This window comes from Colias croceus, chromosome 5, assembly GCF_905220415.1.
Source record: "Colias croceus chromosome 5, ilColCroc2.1".
NCBI lineage: Eukaryota > Metazoa > Arthropoda > Insecta > Lepidoptera > Pieridae > Colias > Colias croceus.
This window is the reverse complement of record NC_059541.1, coordinates 8,378,311-8,397,971: the sequence shown is the minus strand read 5'-3', so window position 1 is coordinate 8,397,971 and position 19,661 is coordinate 8,378,311. Positions and strand designations below refer to the sequence as shown.

General features: G+C 34.9%; 1 protein-coding gene across 1 annotated transcript; it reads left to right on the top strand.

The window, feature by feature from the left end:
* Positions 1-6,774: 6,774 nt before the first annotated feature.
* Positions 6,775-13,756, top strand: LOC123691913 (tetra-peptide repeat homeobox protein 1-like; the record flags this gene model as incomplete). The annotated part of the gene is made up of 3 exons (XM_045636499.1): positions 6,775-7,016; positions 7,230-7,386; positions 13,658-13,756. Coding segments are annotated over 3 exons (498 nt in total), but the record flags the coding sequence as incomplete, so codon positions are not given.
* Between the last annotated feature and the right edge of the window lie 5,905 nt (positions 13,757-19,661).

Sequence of the window (19,661 nt, the reverse complement as noted above, 5' to 3'; positions counted from 1 at the left end):
TATACTGTACAGAATCTACTATGGGGAGTGCTCTGAGGAATTGTTCCACCTTTTACCAGCCGCACAGTTCCACCACCGGACCTCACGCCGTAAAAACCAGTTCCATCCGCACCATCTGGATGGTTGGCGCTCCACCACTGTCCGCTTCACCCGCAACTTCCTTCCGCGTACGGTGAAACTGTGGAACGATCTGCCACCTGCGGTGTTCCCGAACAACTACGACATTGGGGCCTTCAAGAAAAGAGCGTATTTGTCCATTAAAGGCCGGCAAAGCACCTGTAACACTTCTTGTGTTACAAGTGTTTATGGGCGGTGGTGACCACTTAACATCAGGTGGCCCACCTGCTCCTTTGCTTGCTCTGACATAAAAAAAAAAAAAAAAAAAAAAAAAAAACGTCTCTTAAAAATTTCTTTGAATGAAGAGAGCGCTGTTTATCAACATATTTCGATAAATAAACAATAAATTACTATTAATAAGACGGCGAACGTAAAAAATGGTATTAGAAACAAGGCGTCAGAAGGAATGATGAATGATCTTAAAGAAAATATATTGCGGAAAACTGACCCAGTTATTGCAATAAACTTGATATATAACCTCCTTTCTGTCTGAGTAAACCTTGGAGTAAACTAATAAAGAACGTAGTGAGAAATAATAAAAACGAAAACTTAAAACATAAGTTTCGTTTCTATATGTATTCTATATACATATAATGCCACCTTCCAGTACCAGTCAAAGCTTTGCCATTGATATTATGAAACATACTATAGTTATAATGCTTATAAAAATACAATCAGTTTAATAGAACATAAATTGATAATTGCATTCATAAGAAATATAATTCTATGACAATTGTGTATATTCCTATAATTGACGATCAATGTCTAAAAAACAACTTAAAAAAAGTCTTGCTCACATTTTCCACTCAATGAATACATTCGATTTAATAACGTAAGTGATTGTCGATTCTTTCTGAACAAAGAAAATTGAGCATTTGTCTACTGTAAGGGCTATTTTTATTATTAAACCACTTAAAAATAGACATCGATCGTTAAACGTCTTCCTGAGATTAAAATGAACGTTGTTATAAAAATTAAAAGAGGACAAAATAAATTGATGGATATTTTTGTAAGCACCTTAAATACAATTCATTGTTGTTACAGACGAAACATTTTATTTTTTTGTTAATTAAAATATCGTGAGTAATTCACTAATTGCTGATTTTAGTTGATTGACCAGAAAAAAAGATTCCAACAAACAAAACAATCTTTGTATGTATTTGATTGTTGGAATTTCTCAATTAATTGTAATTGATTCAACAGGTCCTGATGAAAATGTGTTCACATAAAAAATTATAAAATCTCAATGACATAGTTTATATTTTAATTTTGTTTGTCCATACCCGAAATGAACATAAAATATATCAGCAAAAATAAACCTCACACTTCAATTATTTCGTTAATTAATTAATACAAATTTAATGGTTCCGTGGTGAGTACCGCAATGCGACAATTTACAATTAAAATAGCTTTTGCAACGCACATAAAACATGTCCTTAAAATACATCATGAGAAAAACTTCATTCCAACGAAATAAAATGTAAAATTAAGCAAGCAAATTATTAATTCTCCTATAGAAATCAAAATAGAAGGTTGATCGTAAAATTTAAAGGGGGTTTCGTTAAAGATTGACACAGTATATATTTTATTTTCCATGTGCGATTCCCAATTCCTGTCAGGTTCTGGTTCGGATATAAAACGAGAAAAAATTCAAGTCGGTAATACGGTGGAATCACAAAAACGCTTTGTCTTTGCAGTTCGGGACTGATTGGGGGAGTCAAATAAAGCAAGCCCACGTCTCTTCGTCTCGTGTACTCCCACGTGATCAGACTATCGTGGGTTAGGATTTATCTTATTAAAGGACTTTGAATATTCGAAGGTAAAAACTTTAACGTCTGTAGGAATATATTACATTTTTCCAGACATAATTTTTGAATATTATAATAATTTCGGGGGCTTACTGCGTGTCACTCGGATAGAAGAGACCTATGTCAAGTTATGTGATCTAATCCAGAATGTAATCTATCTCTTTACCAAATTGCATGTAAATCCTATTTATCCATCTACTTATAAAGTTTTTATTATAAATGCTTCACTATACATATAATATATTTTGAATAGACAAATTTTCACAAGATAAATAGCAAGATGAATTTATCACAAACAGCAAATTCTATTTGACAAAATTCATAGATAACTTCCGATGTGAAACACCTGTTAATAAAAACATTTAATTTCAAATACATACATTCGTACCAAAGCTAGAAACTGTGCGGTGATCGTGTTAATAATTTTAAAGTTTCAAGTGGATTTGAGCAACCCTAAAGTTTTCCAATATATATTCATATTTAAAGCCCACCCACTAAACTCAGTAACCGGTGTATCAAACTTTGTACGAGCAACCGTCTAATGATGAATTATATTACGTTTCATTGATTTGACGAGTTTTATTTGTTTTATTACTTTATACCATTATACAATTAACACATCTACAAAATTTATACATCTTTGACATAAATGGGACTAAATGTTAACGCTGAGGGAACAATTGATGAGAAATACAAATTACCAACTGAAATTCTAGTTTTTATTGGAAGAAAAGTAAACAAACATATTCTATAGGCAAATAAATAAATCAAAAGTTTAACCTTGTCGCCATTTGAACTATCCCGTGCATCCATCAAATTTCAGATAGATAAACGAAATTGTAGGTATAATATAAGTAGACATATTCTTCCAGCTTCCAATGAAAAACGTAATGTTGGAAGCAGTTAGCAACTGTTTTATGCATTTCATCATCCAACCCTTCTACCATAAAACTGTTTTTCATTTCAGAAGCTGTTAACATACAGGTGATGCGATAAGGATCCTGAAGACATCCGCCTTTCCCCTGTTTAATGCAAATAAAAGAGCGGAAATCAATTCAATGCCGCCTGTAGTCTGCTTGATATTCAACGTAGAAACTTCAAAAGAGATCATTATGTTAAGATGATTTCCATAGAAACGTGATCTATAATATAATGTGTATAATGAATACGCGATTGTGTATCGTAATGAGAATGTGATATCCCTACATTTCGTTCAAAAATAATGGCAGCTTTTGTTGCGGGCTTTTAGAAGAGCATTGTGTTGCTGACTTTAAAGAGTAACATTGGAATAATGAATTTGCGTTAAGGATATTCAGAGTTTTATATCCTTTGTTAATTATAGGGTATCAAACTTTTAAATTATTAAAGACCCTTTATACGTTTGTATTAAAATTTAAACAGTGGCTATGATTGTTACATTTTTTTTAGTAATCAACTCAGCCAATATTAAAATAAAATTCTGTCAATTAAACAAAATAACGTTTTGTATGTCACCAAATTTTCAACATATTATTTTAGTAATAGGTACAAAGTATTCATCCTTGATATAGATTATTAATTATACTTTGTATGAACAATGATTTGACGAATTCGGTAATAAGAAATGAGCAATAATGAAAATTCGTAACCGGGAAGCGACGAAACCAATCAAATATTTTCTTACGGAGTCGAGATGTTATCTTTTAATATTGGGCCTGATCAAAGATATCGCTCACGATAGACATTGATTATATTTGAAATAACGTATGTGAAGATGCGGAAATTACTTAATTGAGTGGAAATAAAGTCAAATGTTATAATAATTTAAGAAATAAAGCCGAAGATACACAAAATGACATTTAAAGGTTATTATAAAGATTTGTCCTTACTTCTACCTACTACGCTTTCTGTGTACACAGCATAAAAAGGCATATCATGTCGACAATTACAAAGAATAACAGAAGCCTACCTTGAGAAAGCTTCCAGTAAATATAAACACATAACAGAATTCAACTCGTTATCAAAGTTGGTAATAATTAAAAAGCACCTTTACATCGCCCGAACACATATTATGATGAAACGTAAATAATATTTTCTCAGCATAATCCTTCGTGTTCGTTTCCGTAACCCGATAAATCCTCTGGGCGGTGCAGCGTTACTTTTTTGTGTACATTATCTCGTGACGGATGCCCAGGGCAATTAGTGTGCGGAAATTACAAGAAAACAGTGTAATCCATCACCTGCGCCTGAAAAAATAAAGCCGAGAAATCTGCGGTGTTACATAAACGTCATTTAAGCGGTGTTTGAGCGTGACGCGGCGAAACTGCCTGATGTTTAATGTGTTAAAGATGTAACGCTGAATACATTGTTTTGGGAGATATTAAAAAGGGGCTGCTAGCTGAAGTATCCATGATGATATGTAAAAATGTTATGATATGTCTTGTAGAGCTGCATTCATTTTATGTCCCCTTCACTCGGCAATTTGTTTCAGTAGAACTGGATAGAATAGAATGGATTTATACCAAATCACCGATATGGTATTATATTGTGAAAGAGAAAACAGCAAACAGGAAAGTTGCGTTAGATGCACCACTTTGAACTAACGAAGAATGGATTTTAAAAATTTTTATGAAAGAATTACAAAAATCAACGTCTACCGGTGGAGCCATTGTGACTTATAATTCGTATAGAGTTATACAACAAATTAAACATTCAAGATTACATTATCCAGTTATCTTATAAACTAATGTCCTTCACCATTGTATGCGTTAATGTTTAGGAAATCACGTGTAAAACCTCCATTATAGACACCTCCAATTGATCCGGGATGAGCTATCTATTGGACACGGCCCATCGCCGGATCTCGTGACCCGAATCCGCATCATTCAAGAGGTTTTTGTTCACTTGTGGTTTAAGTTACAAAAGGTTAACATTTTAATATTATTCCGGTAATTTTGAACATGTTCTTTGTAGGACTGTTTTTTTAGCCTGGTGACAAGATTCAACTTGTACATAATATAAAAGTTTGTTTTGACTATGGTTTGACTTAAGGTTTAAAAAAAAAAAAATTAAATTTAAATTATTAAAATGCTTTTTAAAATGCTTTGTTTTGCTTTTTTTTTGTTTTTATGCTTTTTCCTAGATCTGGTAGTGATATAAATTGTAAAGATATAAACTACCTTTTATAGTTGTGTTAGTTTAAATTAAGACCTTCTGAATAAAAAAATGTTGTGTGGTTTTATGAAACCACGGTAAAAGTGAAACTTTTTTTCACACTATAGACATTTAACTAAAAATTATCGTATTTATACGATAATTATCGTACGTATCGTGCGTCACGCGACATGCGCTACACAGACCAAAAAGTTTGAGACGATGTACTTAATAAAAGTTTCACTTTAAAAATGTAATCTTCTTTCATAATCTTTTATCCATTGTTCCTTTTCTTGTTGCGTGTAACTTACACCACAGTCATATTATTGGTATTCTCTTTTGCAAGGTTGACGATCGGCGATCCTTCAACATTGCCCCCATTCCGGCTAAGCTTGACATTTTAAATACAGTAATAAGATATCGAACCATTCAGGAAGGAGTGGATAAACTTTGAGGGATTTATTTGTTTGTAGGTAAAACTGAAGTACTTTGTATTGCGAGATTTGGAGTCTCTTTAGTCTCTTTGATTGATGCTCCTTAGATACTTATTTATCTTAATTATGTTGTAGGTACTCTTACTTTTAATAAGGACCGGCTGCGTTTAGATTTTCTTATTTTTTGCTATTTCATGAAAATGGGAGTGTTAATTATGTGTTATAAAAATAAATAAATACATAAACATTTTATATTTATACAAATAAAAATAACTGCGTTAAAATCAACCGACTTCAAAAACGAAAAAGTACAAAATAAAAAAGATTTGATATTATTAATTACTACATATTATTAAGATGTGCTTTTTATTAAATAGGTTTGAAGTCGGTGCCAAACATGATACCAAATCTTTTTTATTTTGTACTTTTTCGTTTTTGAAGTCGGTTGATTTTAACGCAGTTATTTTTATTTAATACTTTTTAGTGTATTTTTCAACACGAATCAAACGAGCCCAATCTCGATAAAGTTGAGTCAATATATTACTAAGTTCCTATGGCCACCTTCCGATTCCATCATCAAATCAGCTCTATGTCATGATAATGTTTCATCGCTATCCAATTTACATACGTATACAAAATTTCAGCTCAATCGGTTACCGGGAAGTGAATCAAAGTTACTTGCTACATTTCAATTAAGTCATCGAGTGCAGACAAAAATGCTCATAAAATAAAAACTACTGGGCCTATCCAAACAAAATTTTTATGGGACCAATTCGACACCATCCCGCATCGAACAAAAAAAGAATCACGTAAATCGGTGAAGAAACCTCGGAGTAATCGGTGTACATACATAAAAAAAAATATATACCGGCCGAATTGATAACCTCCTCCTTTTTTTTGAAGTCGGTTAAAAATTACATATTTCTATAAGACACATATTTCTATAATATACATTTTAAGTATATTCAAATTAGAATAAATTTATAGACTCAAAGGATAATTGTGTCTGTGTCTGTGCCTGTGTTGTGCCTGTGCCTGTGCCTGTGTCTGTGTCTGTGTCTGTGTCATTGTCTGTGTCTGTGTCTGTGTCTGTGTCTGTGTCTGTGCCTGTGTCTGTGCCTGTGCCTGTGCCTGTGTCTGTGCCTGTGTATGTGCCTGTGCCTGTGCCTGTGCCTGTGCCTGTGTCTGTGTCAGTGTCTGTGTCTGTGTCTGTGCCTGTGCCTGTGTCTGTGTCTGTGTCTGTGACTGTGTCTGTGTCTGTGTCTGTGTCTGTGTCTGTGTCTGTGCCTGTGCCTGTGTCTGTGCCTGTGTCTGTGCCTGTGTCTGAGCCTGTGCCTGTGCCTGTGTCTGTGTCTTTGTATGTGTATGTGTCTGTGTCTGTGCCTGTGCCTGTGCCTGTGTCTGTGCCTGTGCTTGTGCCTGTGCCTGTGCCTGTGTCTGTGCCTGTGCCTGTGCCTGTGCCTGTGCCTGTGCCTGTGCCTGTGCCTGTGCCTGTGCCTGTGCCTGTGCCTGTGCTTGTGCCTGTGTCTGTGTCTGTGCCTGTGTCTGTGCCTGTGTCTGTGTCTGTGTCTGTGTCTGTGTATGTGTATGTGTATGTGCCTGTGCCTGTGTCTGTGTCTGTGTCTGTGTCTGTGTCTGTGTCTGTGTCTGTGCCTGTGTCTGTGCCTGTGTCTGTGCCTGTGCCTGTGTCTGTGTCATTGTCTGTGTCTGTGTCTGTGCCTGTGTCTGTGTCTGTGTATGTGCCTGTGCCTGTGCCTGTGCCTGTGCCTGTGCCTGTGCCTGTGCCTGTGCCTGTGCCTGTGTCTGTGCCTGTGCCTGTGCCTGTGCCTGTGCCTGTGCCTGTGCCTGTGCCTGTGCCTGTGCTTGTGCCTGTGTCTGTGTCTGAGCCTGTGCCTGTGCCTGTGTCTGTGCCTGTGTCTGTGCCTGTGTCTGTGCCTGTGTCTGTGTTTGTGTCTGTGTCAGTGTCTGTGTCTGTGCCTGTATCTGTGCCTGTGTCTGTGTCTGTGTCTTTGTCTGTGTCTGTGTCTGTGTCTGTGTCTGTGTCTGTGTCTGTGTCTGTGTCTGTGTCTGTGTCTGTGTCTGTGTCTGTATCTGTGTCTGTGTCTGTGTCTGTGTCTGTGTCTGTGTTTGTGTTTGTGTTTGTGTTTGTGTTTTTGTTTGTGTTTGTGTCTGTTTGTGTCTGTTTGTGTTTGAGTTCGAGTGAGTTTGAGTTTGTTTGAATTTGAATTTGAGTTTGTGTTTGTTTGTGTTTGTGTTTGTTTTTGTGTTTGTGTCTGTGTCTGTGTCATTTAACAACATTACCATCAAATTCTGGCAAAAGTTCAAGGGCGTTAAAAGTTTTATCCAAATCTGACATTTTAGATATCTGTATTACCCATATAAAATATATTAAATGTAAATGAAAAATAATTTAATTTAATCTTCGTTAGATAAAAAAAAATAATAATCTTTATTTAATATATTTAATTTATAAAATGAATTAATTCGTAAAATTCGAAAATTAATTCGTAATTAATTAATATTTAAACTTATTAATATTTTTTTCTATGTAAGTAATAGGTATCTTATATTTGAATTTTACAATCGATTTTGTAAAATTCGAAAATTAATTCGCGATGAATTAATATTAAAACCTACGCGCTACGGTTCCTCGGTTCCCGTGAATGGGTAATCTAGGAAAACTTAAAAATCTAGGAATGGCAAGTCACTAAGAGAATTAGTGTACTTACAGGATTTAAATTTCGGCCTTTCTTGCAGTATCAATGTTCGGATACCCTTCGCGTTGCGGTGGCCAATTGATGTAGGTTCTGGATCCCCGTCGTCGTCCCTCCGATGGAATAGCTCGATGCTTGTAGTTTCGCGTTCCGAAAGACGGCTCTCAAGGATTATCCACGAGACTGCGCCAATTATATCGACCGGCCCGCGAAGGTGCAAAAAAAAACGAAATTTACTTATTAATAATTATTGTAAAAGAAATTACATTATAAATTATTTCTAAATTAAACTACGTGCCGTCGGTTCAATGTTGGAACCAAGAGTGTTTGTCGTCCTCGTGGGGCAGCTGCAGTGTCGCGGTGGCGATCGCGATGATTGCCGCAACACTCTATGGAATCGCAGGTGTGCGCGATGTCGCAATTGTTAACAGGTGCAAGTCCTTCTTGGGTGGCCCCATGCATCCTCTAATAGTTAAGGCGTGTTATATGTAGGTACATAACAAGTTAAAGTTTGTGTTTGTATTTATGTTTGTGTTTTTGTTTGAGTTTGTGTTTGTGTTTGTTACCCGACTACGGCAAAGCAAAAGGAGGGTTATGATTTTGACAGGCTATGTATGTATGTATGTATGTATGTATGTATGTATGTTCATCTGTTCCCTCGTAACGTCTAAACTACTTATCAGAATTTGACAAATGACATATCATTAGAAGCGTCTTAATTGTCCGCTGGTTATAGGCTATATGGGGTTTCACAAAATCTAATGTGGCGTCCTCTATCGGACAAAACATACAAAGTAAAAAATAAAGTTAAGATAAATATCCCGTGTTTAGTATCATTTGAAAGCGCTTTCCTTGTACATTTTGAATATATATATATTACTAACATTTGCTCGTGACTTTACCTGTATTCATGGGCTGATTGCATATAATTCACATCTTTTCGTCCATAGCTTCTTTATTAGTTCATCAGTTTAACTTTTGTTGATATTATGCCCCCAAATACACTTTAACACCAAAATAGTACAAATAATATAAAGTGAAAAAACTAAAACCCAACTACGACAATAACCGGCGCTGAAAAAGTATAAAACAAGATTTCAGAATATTGAACTGAACAAAGTTGCTAATGTAGTTGGAAGTAAATGGACACAGTAGACTCTACCAAGATGCCTTCGTTGTAAATTGACAATAATGTCATACAATACTATTCTGAAGTATGCAATATTCCACTATGTAAAGATAAATTTTCATGTTTGGAAAGGCGTAGTCACACGTTACATAATATACCTATCTACCGCAGCACTTCAACAACGTTTTTTCACTTTATATTATTTGTATTTGAGTTCGGGTGAGTTTGAGTTTGTGTTTGTGTTTGAATTTGAATTTGAGTTTGTGTTTTTTTGTGTTTGAGTTCGAGTTTGAGTTTGAGTTTGTGTTTGTGTTTGTTTGTTCGAACTTCCTTATGCGGTGTTTCCAAACGGTTACGACTTAGGGACCTTCAAGAAAAGAGCGTACTCCTACCTCAAAGGCCGGCAACGCACTAACAATATCATTGCTGGTGCCTATGGGCGACGCAGTACACTTAACATCAGGTGACGCGTCTGCTCTGTTGCCTCCTCTTATATAAAAAAAATAATATGTAGTAATTAATGATGTCAAATCTTTTTTATTTTGTACTTTGTCGTTTATGAAGTCGGTTGTTTTTAACGCAGTTATTTTTATTTAATACTTTTTAGTGTATTTTTCAACACGAATCAAACGAGCCCAATCTCGATAAAGTTGAGTCAATATATTACTAAGTTCCTATGGCCACCTTCCGATTCCATCATCAAATCAGCTCTTTGTCATGATAATGTTTCATCGCTATCAAATTTACATACGTATACAAATTTTCAGCTCAATCGGTTACCGGGAAGTGAATCAAAGTTACTTGCTACATTTCAATTAAGTCATCGAGTACAGACAAAAATGCTCATAAAATAAAAACTAGTGGGCCTATCCGAATAAAATTTTTATGGGACCAATTCGACACCATCCCGCATCGAAAAATCACGTAAATCGGTTAAGAAACCTCAGAGTAATCGGTGTACATACAAAAAAAATTGTATACCAGCCGAATTGATAACCTCCTCCTTTTTTTGAAGTCGGTTAAAGAACGCTCGATTCGCGATAAAATAGCGATTTGGCATAATACAGAGCATCAAACACAAATTTGTCTATAAATAATATAAACCCTTTGAAACAGCTTTACATAATATTATAATAATGCTTCCCCATATCCAATAAGGTGAATTTATAAAAAAAATACTAAATACGTTCTCCACTAAGCTTCTATTAAGCAAATGGCCATTACAGCGGTCAAGTACTGGAATAATTTGGAGGTTTCTCGATAATATCGGAAGGAGACAATATTTTGTTACATGGAGCGTAAACTCCGATCCCCTCAAAGAATAAGCTTCATCCAATTGGAAGTTGCGATAGTGAGTGTAATCCTCTTATATATTGTTTTCCTTATACAATATATTTTATTATATCCGTTTTTTATTGGCGCTTTTGTCTTAGAAGCAATATTTAGTACAGTTACTGTCTGTGAATTATTTTCTAATTTATTGCTCGAAAAATGAATTGAAGCATAGAGCAAGTAACCAAAGTCAAGCTGTGGATTGAATAAATTTCATATTTTCTGAACCATTTTGTAAATTTTGTAAATATTATATAGGGAAAAAGTTATAAGAATCAAGTTGAAGGTAGGTTCTGAATTGGCATTTGCTAAAATAGTAGGTACATTATATCTATCATGGAATAGCAGAATTCATCAGTAATTATTGCTGAAACAGAATACGTGAAACAGACATTTTAATTTAATTTATTACTTCTCATGAGATGATTAATTCCTGTCAGAAACGTATGCCTAAAAAAGTGAGCCGAGAGTTGCCATAATAAAATATTTCTTCCTGGACAATCTCTGTGTAGATATGGCGAAAGGGAGTGTTCGCAGTAGCCAGTAACAATACGAATCCTCTGAGTTATTTACAGTGGACAATGAGAGGGCATTCTATTCATACATCACGCGCAGACCTAACCCTTTGTCAGTTTGTTAGCAGATAATAATAATAGCCATTTGCAACTTGGAGATTTCTAAATCATTAAATGGAGTAATCGTCGAATTAGGTCAAACTTGAATAGAGAATTTACTGGTGAATGAAGTATATTGTGAACACACGCTCTTAAAAATGTGTGGAGCGGATACATTTTTAGCCTTATTTAAATAAAAACTATAATAGCATTCAATAAAAACAATAATAGGATTCAATAAAAAATCAAACAGATTAACAAAAATATAGGTGGTGCAGAAGTCTCCAGAATATATTTTCAATGAAAGCTGCCAAAAAAATGAATATCTCTTGAACAACACTCGCAAATTCAATATAAAAATGAGCAAGAAAATGAAAATGAACATTGAACAATGTAACCTTGTTTGTTAGTTATTTCTTAGATCTTTCTCAAATTACCCGCAAAGAAGTTAGTCCTGTAAAGTTGCAGCGAAAGATTCGAAGCCTCGAGCTAAATAAACAAAGTAAAATGGAATACAAGTTTGTGGCTCAGCGTACTGTTAGATAGACCCCGTCGGAGTGTTTTAACTTTGGAAAGCTAAGCTCTATAAATTAAAATCCTTATAAAAAAATGAACTACAGAATTTCATCTAAGCAGCCTAGTTATCTCGTTTAGAATTTCGAGAAGTTGTACATAATTTCTCTATGTACATTCGTGTATCGTGTAAGCTTGATACATAAAACTGCATGAAATAATTTTAGTCTAATTATGACATTGTTCATAGGCTTGTCGGCTTTATCACACATAAGGTTATTAATATTAGTGTCTGGAGCGATGGCTGTATTTAACGTAAGTATAAACTTAAGTTTAATGTTATGCAGCTCTACATCTAACTATAATTATTATTAATTATCTATTATTTTTAAAACAATTGTTCTAACAAGCTGAATATCATCATTCCATCATGTTCATTACTTTCCTTTCATTTTAATTAATTCTATCACAATTGTTGTAAAAGCAGTTATGAAAACGAATAAACCGTTCGTGCAGGTACTCATGCGAATTTTTCGCTCGGAAATTTCATAGCGAAACATTCAGTAACGCACTATGTATATGGAATCCGTTTAGTAAATTGCTATAACTATAACAATTTCTGCGAGTTCTCTTCACACTGAAATACTCATTTAGCGGAAACATACACTATTGTGGTTTTTGAACGTTCAGTCCATTTGCTCGCGGTCGAATTCTGTTTCAAAACGCGCTGTTTCTCTTTGTGCGAAATTAACAAAATACCAAATGCTGATGTTACCGACAGCTTGATTGTTTAGACATTAAACACGATATGAAATTATTGAACCAGTCGTAATGACAGCTAATTAGATCAGTTTAACGTAACAGTGGAGCATGAGCATACCCACTTTTATCCAACAAATTATAGTCTTAAATTATATCTATACTTATATAACTCATGGTAAGTTTTCTGTATAAAATAAAAATATTAATTTAAATTACCAAATAAATTTTTCAATCGCAAAAATTTACAACCGTAGGCTACCGAGATAATTTATATGGATATGCGTCTGGACGTTTACCTACTATGCTTGCCTGTAATAAAATTATTGACTAATGACTAACTGCTTCGTTATTGATTCGGATTGGATTTGAGGTATATGTATGAGGATTCCAGGCAACAAATTTCTACAGAATCTGCAAATCGGAACGTACCTACCTAAACATTTATTGTTTTTTTTTTATAATTTTTGGTACGTATTGTACGCACTCTCAGTTAATTTTTAATAAAAATATATTCAACCTAATACGACAATGTATGAAACTTCATACACTTAAGGTCAAAGGTTGGTAAAGGACTATAATTTTAATTTTATACATTATATTTCGTATCTCAACCTAAAATTATATACCGTAAAATGTATTAAACAATGCTAATTACAAATTAAACGATACAGAATTTAAATACAAAAGCGTTTACAAAATGCACAACAGGACGAGCGCCGCGGGCCATCCGATGTCAATACAGGTATTCAACATCAAAAGGTTTACCAACAATGGTTTTGTGTTCGTGTAATTGAATCAGCGAAGTTTACGACCGAAAAAACGCTGAGCCCGGAAAACCAGAATGGTTTAAGGTAAACTATCTGAGGCATAAATTCAGTTCGCCCGCGATGGATTTGTATTGAGTTCACCTTGATCTTGTTGGTATCCCTTATCATATCTCTATGTAACTTCATTCTCATAACTTTTGTATTCAATTTGATGAGTAACTCAATGTGCTTCTATTATTTTGAATATGGTACAGATTATCACTTCTAGTATCTATTATTTACCTAGTGGATAAAAGCATTCTTTGCGACTAAAAATACAATATGAAAAATTATAGGAGCAATTGAATGTGGAAGTAGAACATGCATCGGCAGAAATTAGGCCAACTCGCAACGGGGAAGGTAATAGAACTCCAAAGAAGATCGTCGACAAATAGTGGCATGCCAGCTCTAACATAATGTAAAAAAGGAGGAATAATTCCATGTTTGAGTAAAGAAAGAATGGTAGGTAATGTACTTGTATGCGGTATTTATCCAACAAGAGAAGTCGAGAAAGTTCTATTTGCTATCGTTGTATTTAGGATATTTAGTACAAAATGATCTAGTACAAATTTGCCTAGCTATCCCTTTACGCACTAATCAGTCGCGTCATTATCCACCTCTAATGGCCTGTACAGACGGACAAATTACTTGTTCATCTCTGATTGCAATTAACGACCGCCAAATTGTTTGAATAGCTCCATTTTGCTACACTCTCCATTGTCTGATATCGGGATACTAATAATGAGCTTCGGTTTAATTTGTGTGTAATGCTGTATTGATCTAAGCGCTATGATGATTTCAATTATTCAGGTACATGACGTACTTATAGATTTGGGATCAGAACGTTTATAATTTTGTAGGCGTATCGTCGAACATTCAGTATTAATTATTATAGTTATTGAGAGAATTACCTATAAAGTGTATAGTAATTGCAGTGAGTTTTAATGACAGAATAATATAGACGAATTTAACTTATACCACCTATCCTTCTCGTGACAATTAATTGCCTTTTCGCGTTCGCGTTAAGATGTAGCAGCCCTTCTAGCTTACATCGAAAAATACCACACAAAAAAAATTAAGTAAACTATATAACGCGTTACAAAACCAACAGTGATGTACATTTAATCTTCTCGACATTTACCTGTACAGAGGAGTCTTAATAAAAGTTTAAACGAACTTAATCAAGCGCACCAGCGGAGTCAATGGAACGGTTCAATTCAGGAACTTCATTACTTTAACAAAATTCCTAGAACTCCCAATCTGTTAGCAGTCTTACTTTCGAAATAGACGTGGGATAGTTCAATAGCAATACAACGAATTTCGATGTATCTTTTGCTTAATGTGATTTTCCTAATCAAATTAATCATGTACTTAATTAATACATTTTTTATCCTAGGTATTTCTTTCGAACCACATCAGTAGGTACCTACGATGGTTATCTTATTCGATAAAGCTTAGTTTATAAAATAAATTTAAACGTTCAATTATCTATACAATCCCATTTTTTTTTTCATTCAAGAGATTCATACTATCATACTTAAGTCGCCTATTCATGGGTTTTTTTATCTGTTCTTAGCTACTATCATTAAAAATAAAATTATAACATAAAGCTCTTTATAAAATTAATACTTTAAAACGCACATCATCGAGTACATGCAACTATTAATGTATTCCCTTTATTGCGCCAAAGTGCTCGGAATATTATGCTTTCTCAATAAATTTAATATTCCAACTCGGTGCTTTGATTGTTGTGAATAAATTATCAGTGAATTTTACAGTGTAATAACTGTAATATATAATGCATTTACTTTAATATAATATGCGTAAAGTAAAGCTGAAAAATATGAAAAGATTCAAAGGAAAATCTGAAGTAGACTACAAAGCGTGAAGAAATGCTTGAACAAATGTTTCTAGAGAATCAAGCGTCTACGCGACTAGTGTTTTAGAAAAGAAACTCTTATTTTTGTTTTATGATATAGGTGTTAAAGCGCAAATTTAAGTGTTTACTGCCATAATATTAGTTTAATAACACGATAAAGTATTATTAAGTATATAATGGGTTAATCACATTAATTTAAATATTTAATTAATATAAAAATAACAATTTCAACTCTAAAAACATATTAAATGTTACAATTTCGAATTCTAAATTAACTGTATAAATATTCGGATGTACATGAAACAAGATGAATATTTATTTGAATTTAAGGCAATCAATTCCTTTCAAATGATTTATCAATCTTGATAAATAGATAACAATAACAATTCAGAAACAATTTCCTGAAACTAGTTTTACTATAATGGAAACACAAATGGGAAACAATTTGTAGGCGCTATCAATCACATAAAACAGCTACTAAATTGCTTTATGTAATACTTGTATATAAAAAAATTATGGACGAAAATGTAATGCCGTTATAAGAGTACTTTGTTCGTGTCTGAAAATCTATATAATATGATAATCTAAATTATACAACCCGAAAACCTATACGCAAATTTAAATATCTATTTAATTCGTAATTTTGATTTATAGAGCTTTAATTTGAACACAATAAAATATTTTAAATGAGTCTGTGAAATATTGTGCTAAGTGTGACTATTATTTATGAAATATATATTTTAATTTCTTACCTTCTTTCGTCGGAACGATACCATTAAAATTCAAAACCTCCTTTCCACATTTGTTTGCATTAAAAAACCAACACAAAAAAGAAACTTAATACGATCAGTTTGCAAACAGATAAAAACTCAAAGAAACGAATCCAATTAAACAAATTGATAGATCGCTACGTTTTCAACCGGGATCGCTTTTCTTGGCATCGCTTTGTGACGAGCCCATCTTCGGTCATCAATCCGCACAAAGGGGTTGGAATCTTTGTGATTGTATCTCAATGCTACAATCACTTAGTTTTTTATTGTTTGATTTTTGAGGTAAGAATGCTAATTAGATTGTAGAATTTTAAATTATGAAATAGGTACCTAAGAAGATACGTTACATTCCAAGGTATTTCGGGAAATAATTATAAACATTTCTGACTAGATATTGTTCGTTGTACGAGAAATGGAGCTGAATTCTATTTTCCTGAATACTGCAATCTACTTATTGTCCTCCGTATGTATCCAACAATGAGCAATTCATATACTCGTAACACATTCCATTAATCCATACTATTATTAATATGTTTCTCGGTTCCATAATACTCGGGTACCACCAGAAGGACGGTACCCGGACCTTTGGAAGGCTTACGTGGGGACACGGATCCAACACGCAGAGGCCCTTTCGAGACTTTTACTGTGTTGTGGGACACCAGCCGCAGCCTGCCCACGACTGCACTATAGAGATACAGTCCTAGGCAGTCCGCGGCCGATGTAGGACTATTGTGAGAAATGGAAGCAAAATAAACCGGGCTATGGAATGGGATGCTACATGGACTGGCATTGGGGACTATGGAAACTATGGCACCTGCCTTTCTACTTAAGGGAAGTAAAAATTTGTTGGCAGGTGGTGACTCGCCCTCTCACTGTATGGGCCCCCGAAATAAGTCGCTGCAATAGTGCGACAAGGGGGTAAGATATTGTGAGCAGCTAAGGGTGGAGAGGCGTCCCTGGACTTTAAACTACGATCACGCGCTCCCTGAGGGTCCAGCATCACGTGCCCACTCGCCACTTACGCTTCGCATCCACCCTTCGAGCTAAAAGCTCTCGCGACTCCACAGTGGCCGGCCGGTTAAGGCAAGTCAGAGGTGGGGGTCCTGTCCTCGTCAGGCTTAACTCCAACCGGCCGGTGAAGGCAAGCCGGAGATGAAGACAGGGGCCTCCCCCGGGAGCACTCGGTTCCCGCGGGGTCGCTACTCCCCGACACCCCGCCACAAGGTGTCCTGCGGGTTGACTGATTGCACGGGTGGAATATCTGTTGTCACGTAGACAACAGATATTCCAACCGTGGGCGATGGGGTCGTCACATCCCTACGTCCCTATTATTAATATTATTAATGCAAAAGTAACTGTGTCTGTCTGTCTGTTACTCAATCACGCCTTAGCTACTGAACCAATTTGCATGAAATTTGGTATAGAGATATTTTGATACCCGAAAAAGGACATAGGCTACTTTTTACCTCGGGACATAGGATAGGTTTTATCCCGGAAATCCTTCGGGAACGGGAACTATGGGGGTTTTTCTTTGACTGCGCGGGTGAAACCGCGGGTGAAAATCTAGTAATCTATATACTTTAATAATGTTAACCACAAAATACATTTGTACACTATAACAACCAACCAAAACCTGAAATGCGAAACATCTACTAACGATCCTTACAAAAAGGGGTCTTTCATACATTCTGTAACTCATCATTTCACGTAGCCCCAGCTAGTGTGAGCGTAAATCGCCTCGTACAAGATTGAAAAATACAGCCGGAACATCTGTCGCACAATATTATCAAAATTACGAACGTGCTGCGCTGACGTCTCGATACGTGATCGTTGGGGATTTGTGTTTGCTATTTTTTGTGAGAGCAGTGTGAATAATCGGATAATAAAGTCTGACGTTTTATAAGACCGTTCTCTTACTCTCTACTTCTGCTATTTTACTAGTAGTAAGAGAACAATCTCAATACTTTTTGTATCCTTCTTCTTCTTTTTCAAATGGCAACTGTTTTGCACGGTAGTTGGCAGGACTACGGAATGACTTTGAAATGCGGTTATATGCGTTGGTAAAGGTGGTGAATGAAGATTGTGAATCGCACAAAGATATTTTATAATAATAAATCTTGTTTTAAAATTTTTACTTCATCTTACTAAGGTAGGTATTATCTTCTTGTGAATGTTCAAGTTATATACCTATAAGAATTTAACTCAGGGAAGTATTTAAAACATTTCCGAACTTTTTTTTCAAAAACCATTTTCGCAAACATCAATCTTCAAGAAAAGGAAAACTTTTAAGAATTGAGGTCAAACGACTTTCCTTTAAATACTGTTGCTGGCGTTTTTAAGAATCTTTGCCGGAAAATGTAAGAAATCCTACAAAATTCAAAGTGAGCACTTAAAGTTTTGCAGGATTTTATACGAAAAGTCTTGACATAAATCTTATATATACATACTCTTATATCAAAAATATACAATAATATCATATTTGATATTATCTGTACTATTATATAGCTGAAGAGTTTGTTTGTTTGTTTTAACGCGCTAATCTCGGGAACTACTGGTCCGATTTGAAAAATTATTTCAGTATTAGATAGCTCATTTATCGAAGAAGGCTACTCTATCTAGGCTATATAATATATATCACCACGCTAAGACTAACAGGAGCGGAGCCACGCGGGTGAAACCGCGCGGCACAACAAGCGCGCGGTTCAAACACGGCTAAAAATATTGGATATAGACGTTATTATTATGATTGAAGTAAAGTAAACTTATAAAACAAAAACGAATAATGTATAACTAAAACCTTATTTATATTTCCGCATCCTTGAAACAACCCTTTTTAATATCGTGAAATGGTACTATGGTAATGGTACTTATGGTAGAGCAGTGGTGGCTCAGTGGTGAGACCTCGGACTTCGAATCGATAAGTCTGGGGTTCGAGACCAGGCGAGCGCGCAGGAATTAAATTGATTTTTCAATTTATCTGCGCATGTTGTAACATCACCACTGCTCGAACGGTGAAGGAAAACATCGTGAGGAAACCGACATGTCGAAGAATTAAAAAGTTCGACGACATGTGTCATCCGCCAACACGCACTTGGCCAGCGCGGTGGATTATGGCCTGTACCCTCATAGGAGGCCCGTGTCCCAGCAGTGGGAACGTATATGGGCTGATGATGATGATGATGATGATGAAATGGTACTCGAGGAAAAAGTTAAACAAATATATCGAACGAATCAACATGGAGCGGATCTTATTTTATATTTCCGTTATATGTCGCTCATGTAAAGGAATAAATTACAAAGGAAATGTTCCAAAACAAAATAACGGAAAAATTTTTCTTTGCGTTTTCCTCCAACTCCCAAAACATGCATGTATTATTCAGCTTACATCCCCAATAAAACAAAAAACACATTATACGTTGAATTGAGAATCTCTTTTATTTTGATTAATGTTATGAAATGTGTGATGTGGATGGGTTCCGTTTATCTTTTGTTTCCTCTCAAAGCTTTGAGAGCAATGAATGTACATGGAGGTGTCATAATTCTCAATATTATTTAGACACTTTTAGTGGAAAGAGTAAATTATATTTTAATATAACAGTATCTACATATCAAGGAATTATTAAATTTTTATTGCATGTTATAATGTTGTTA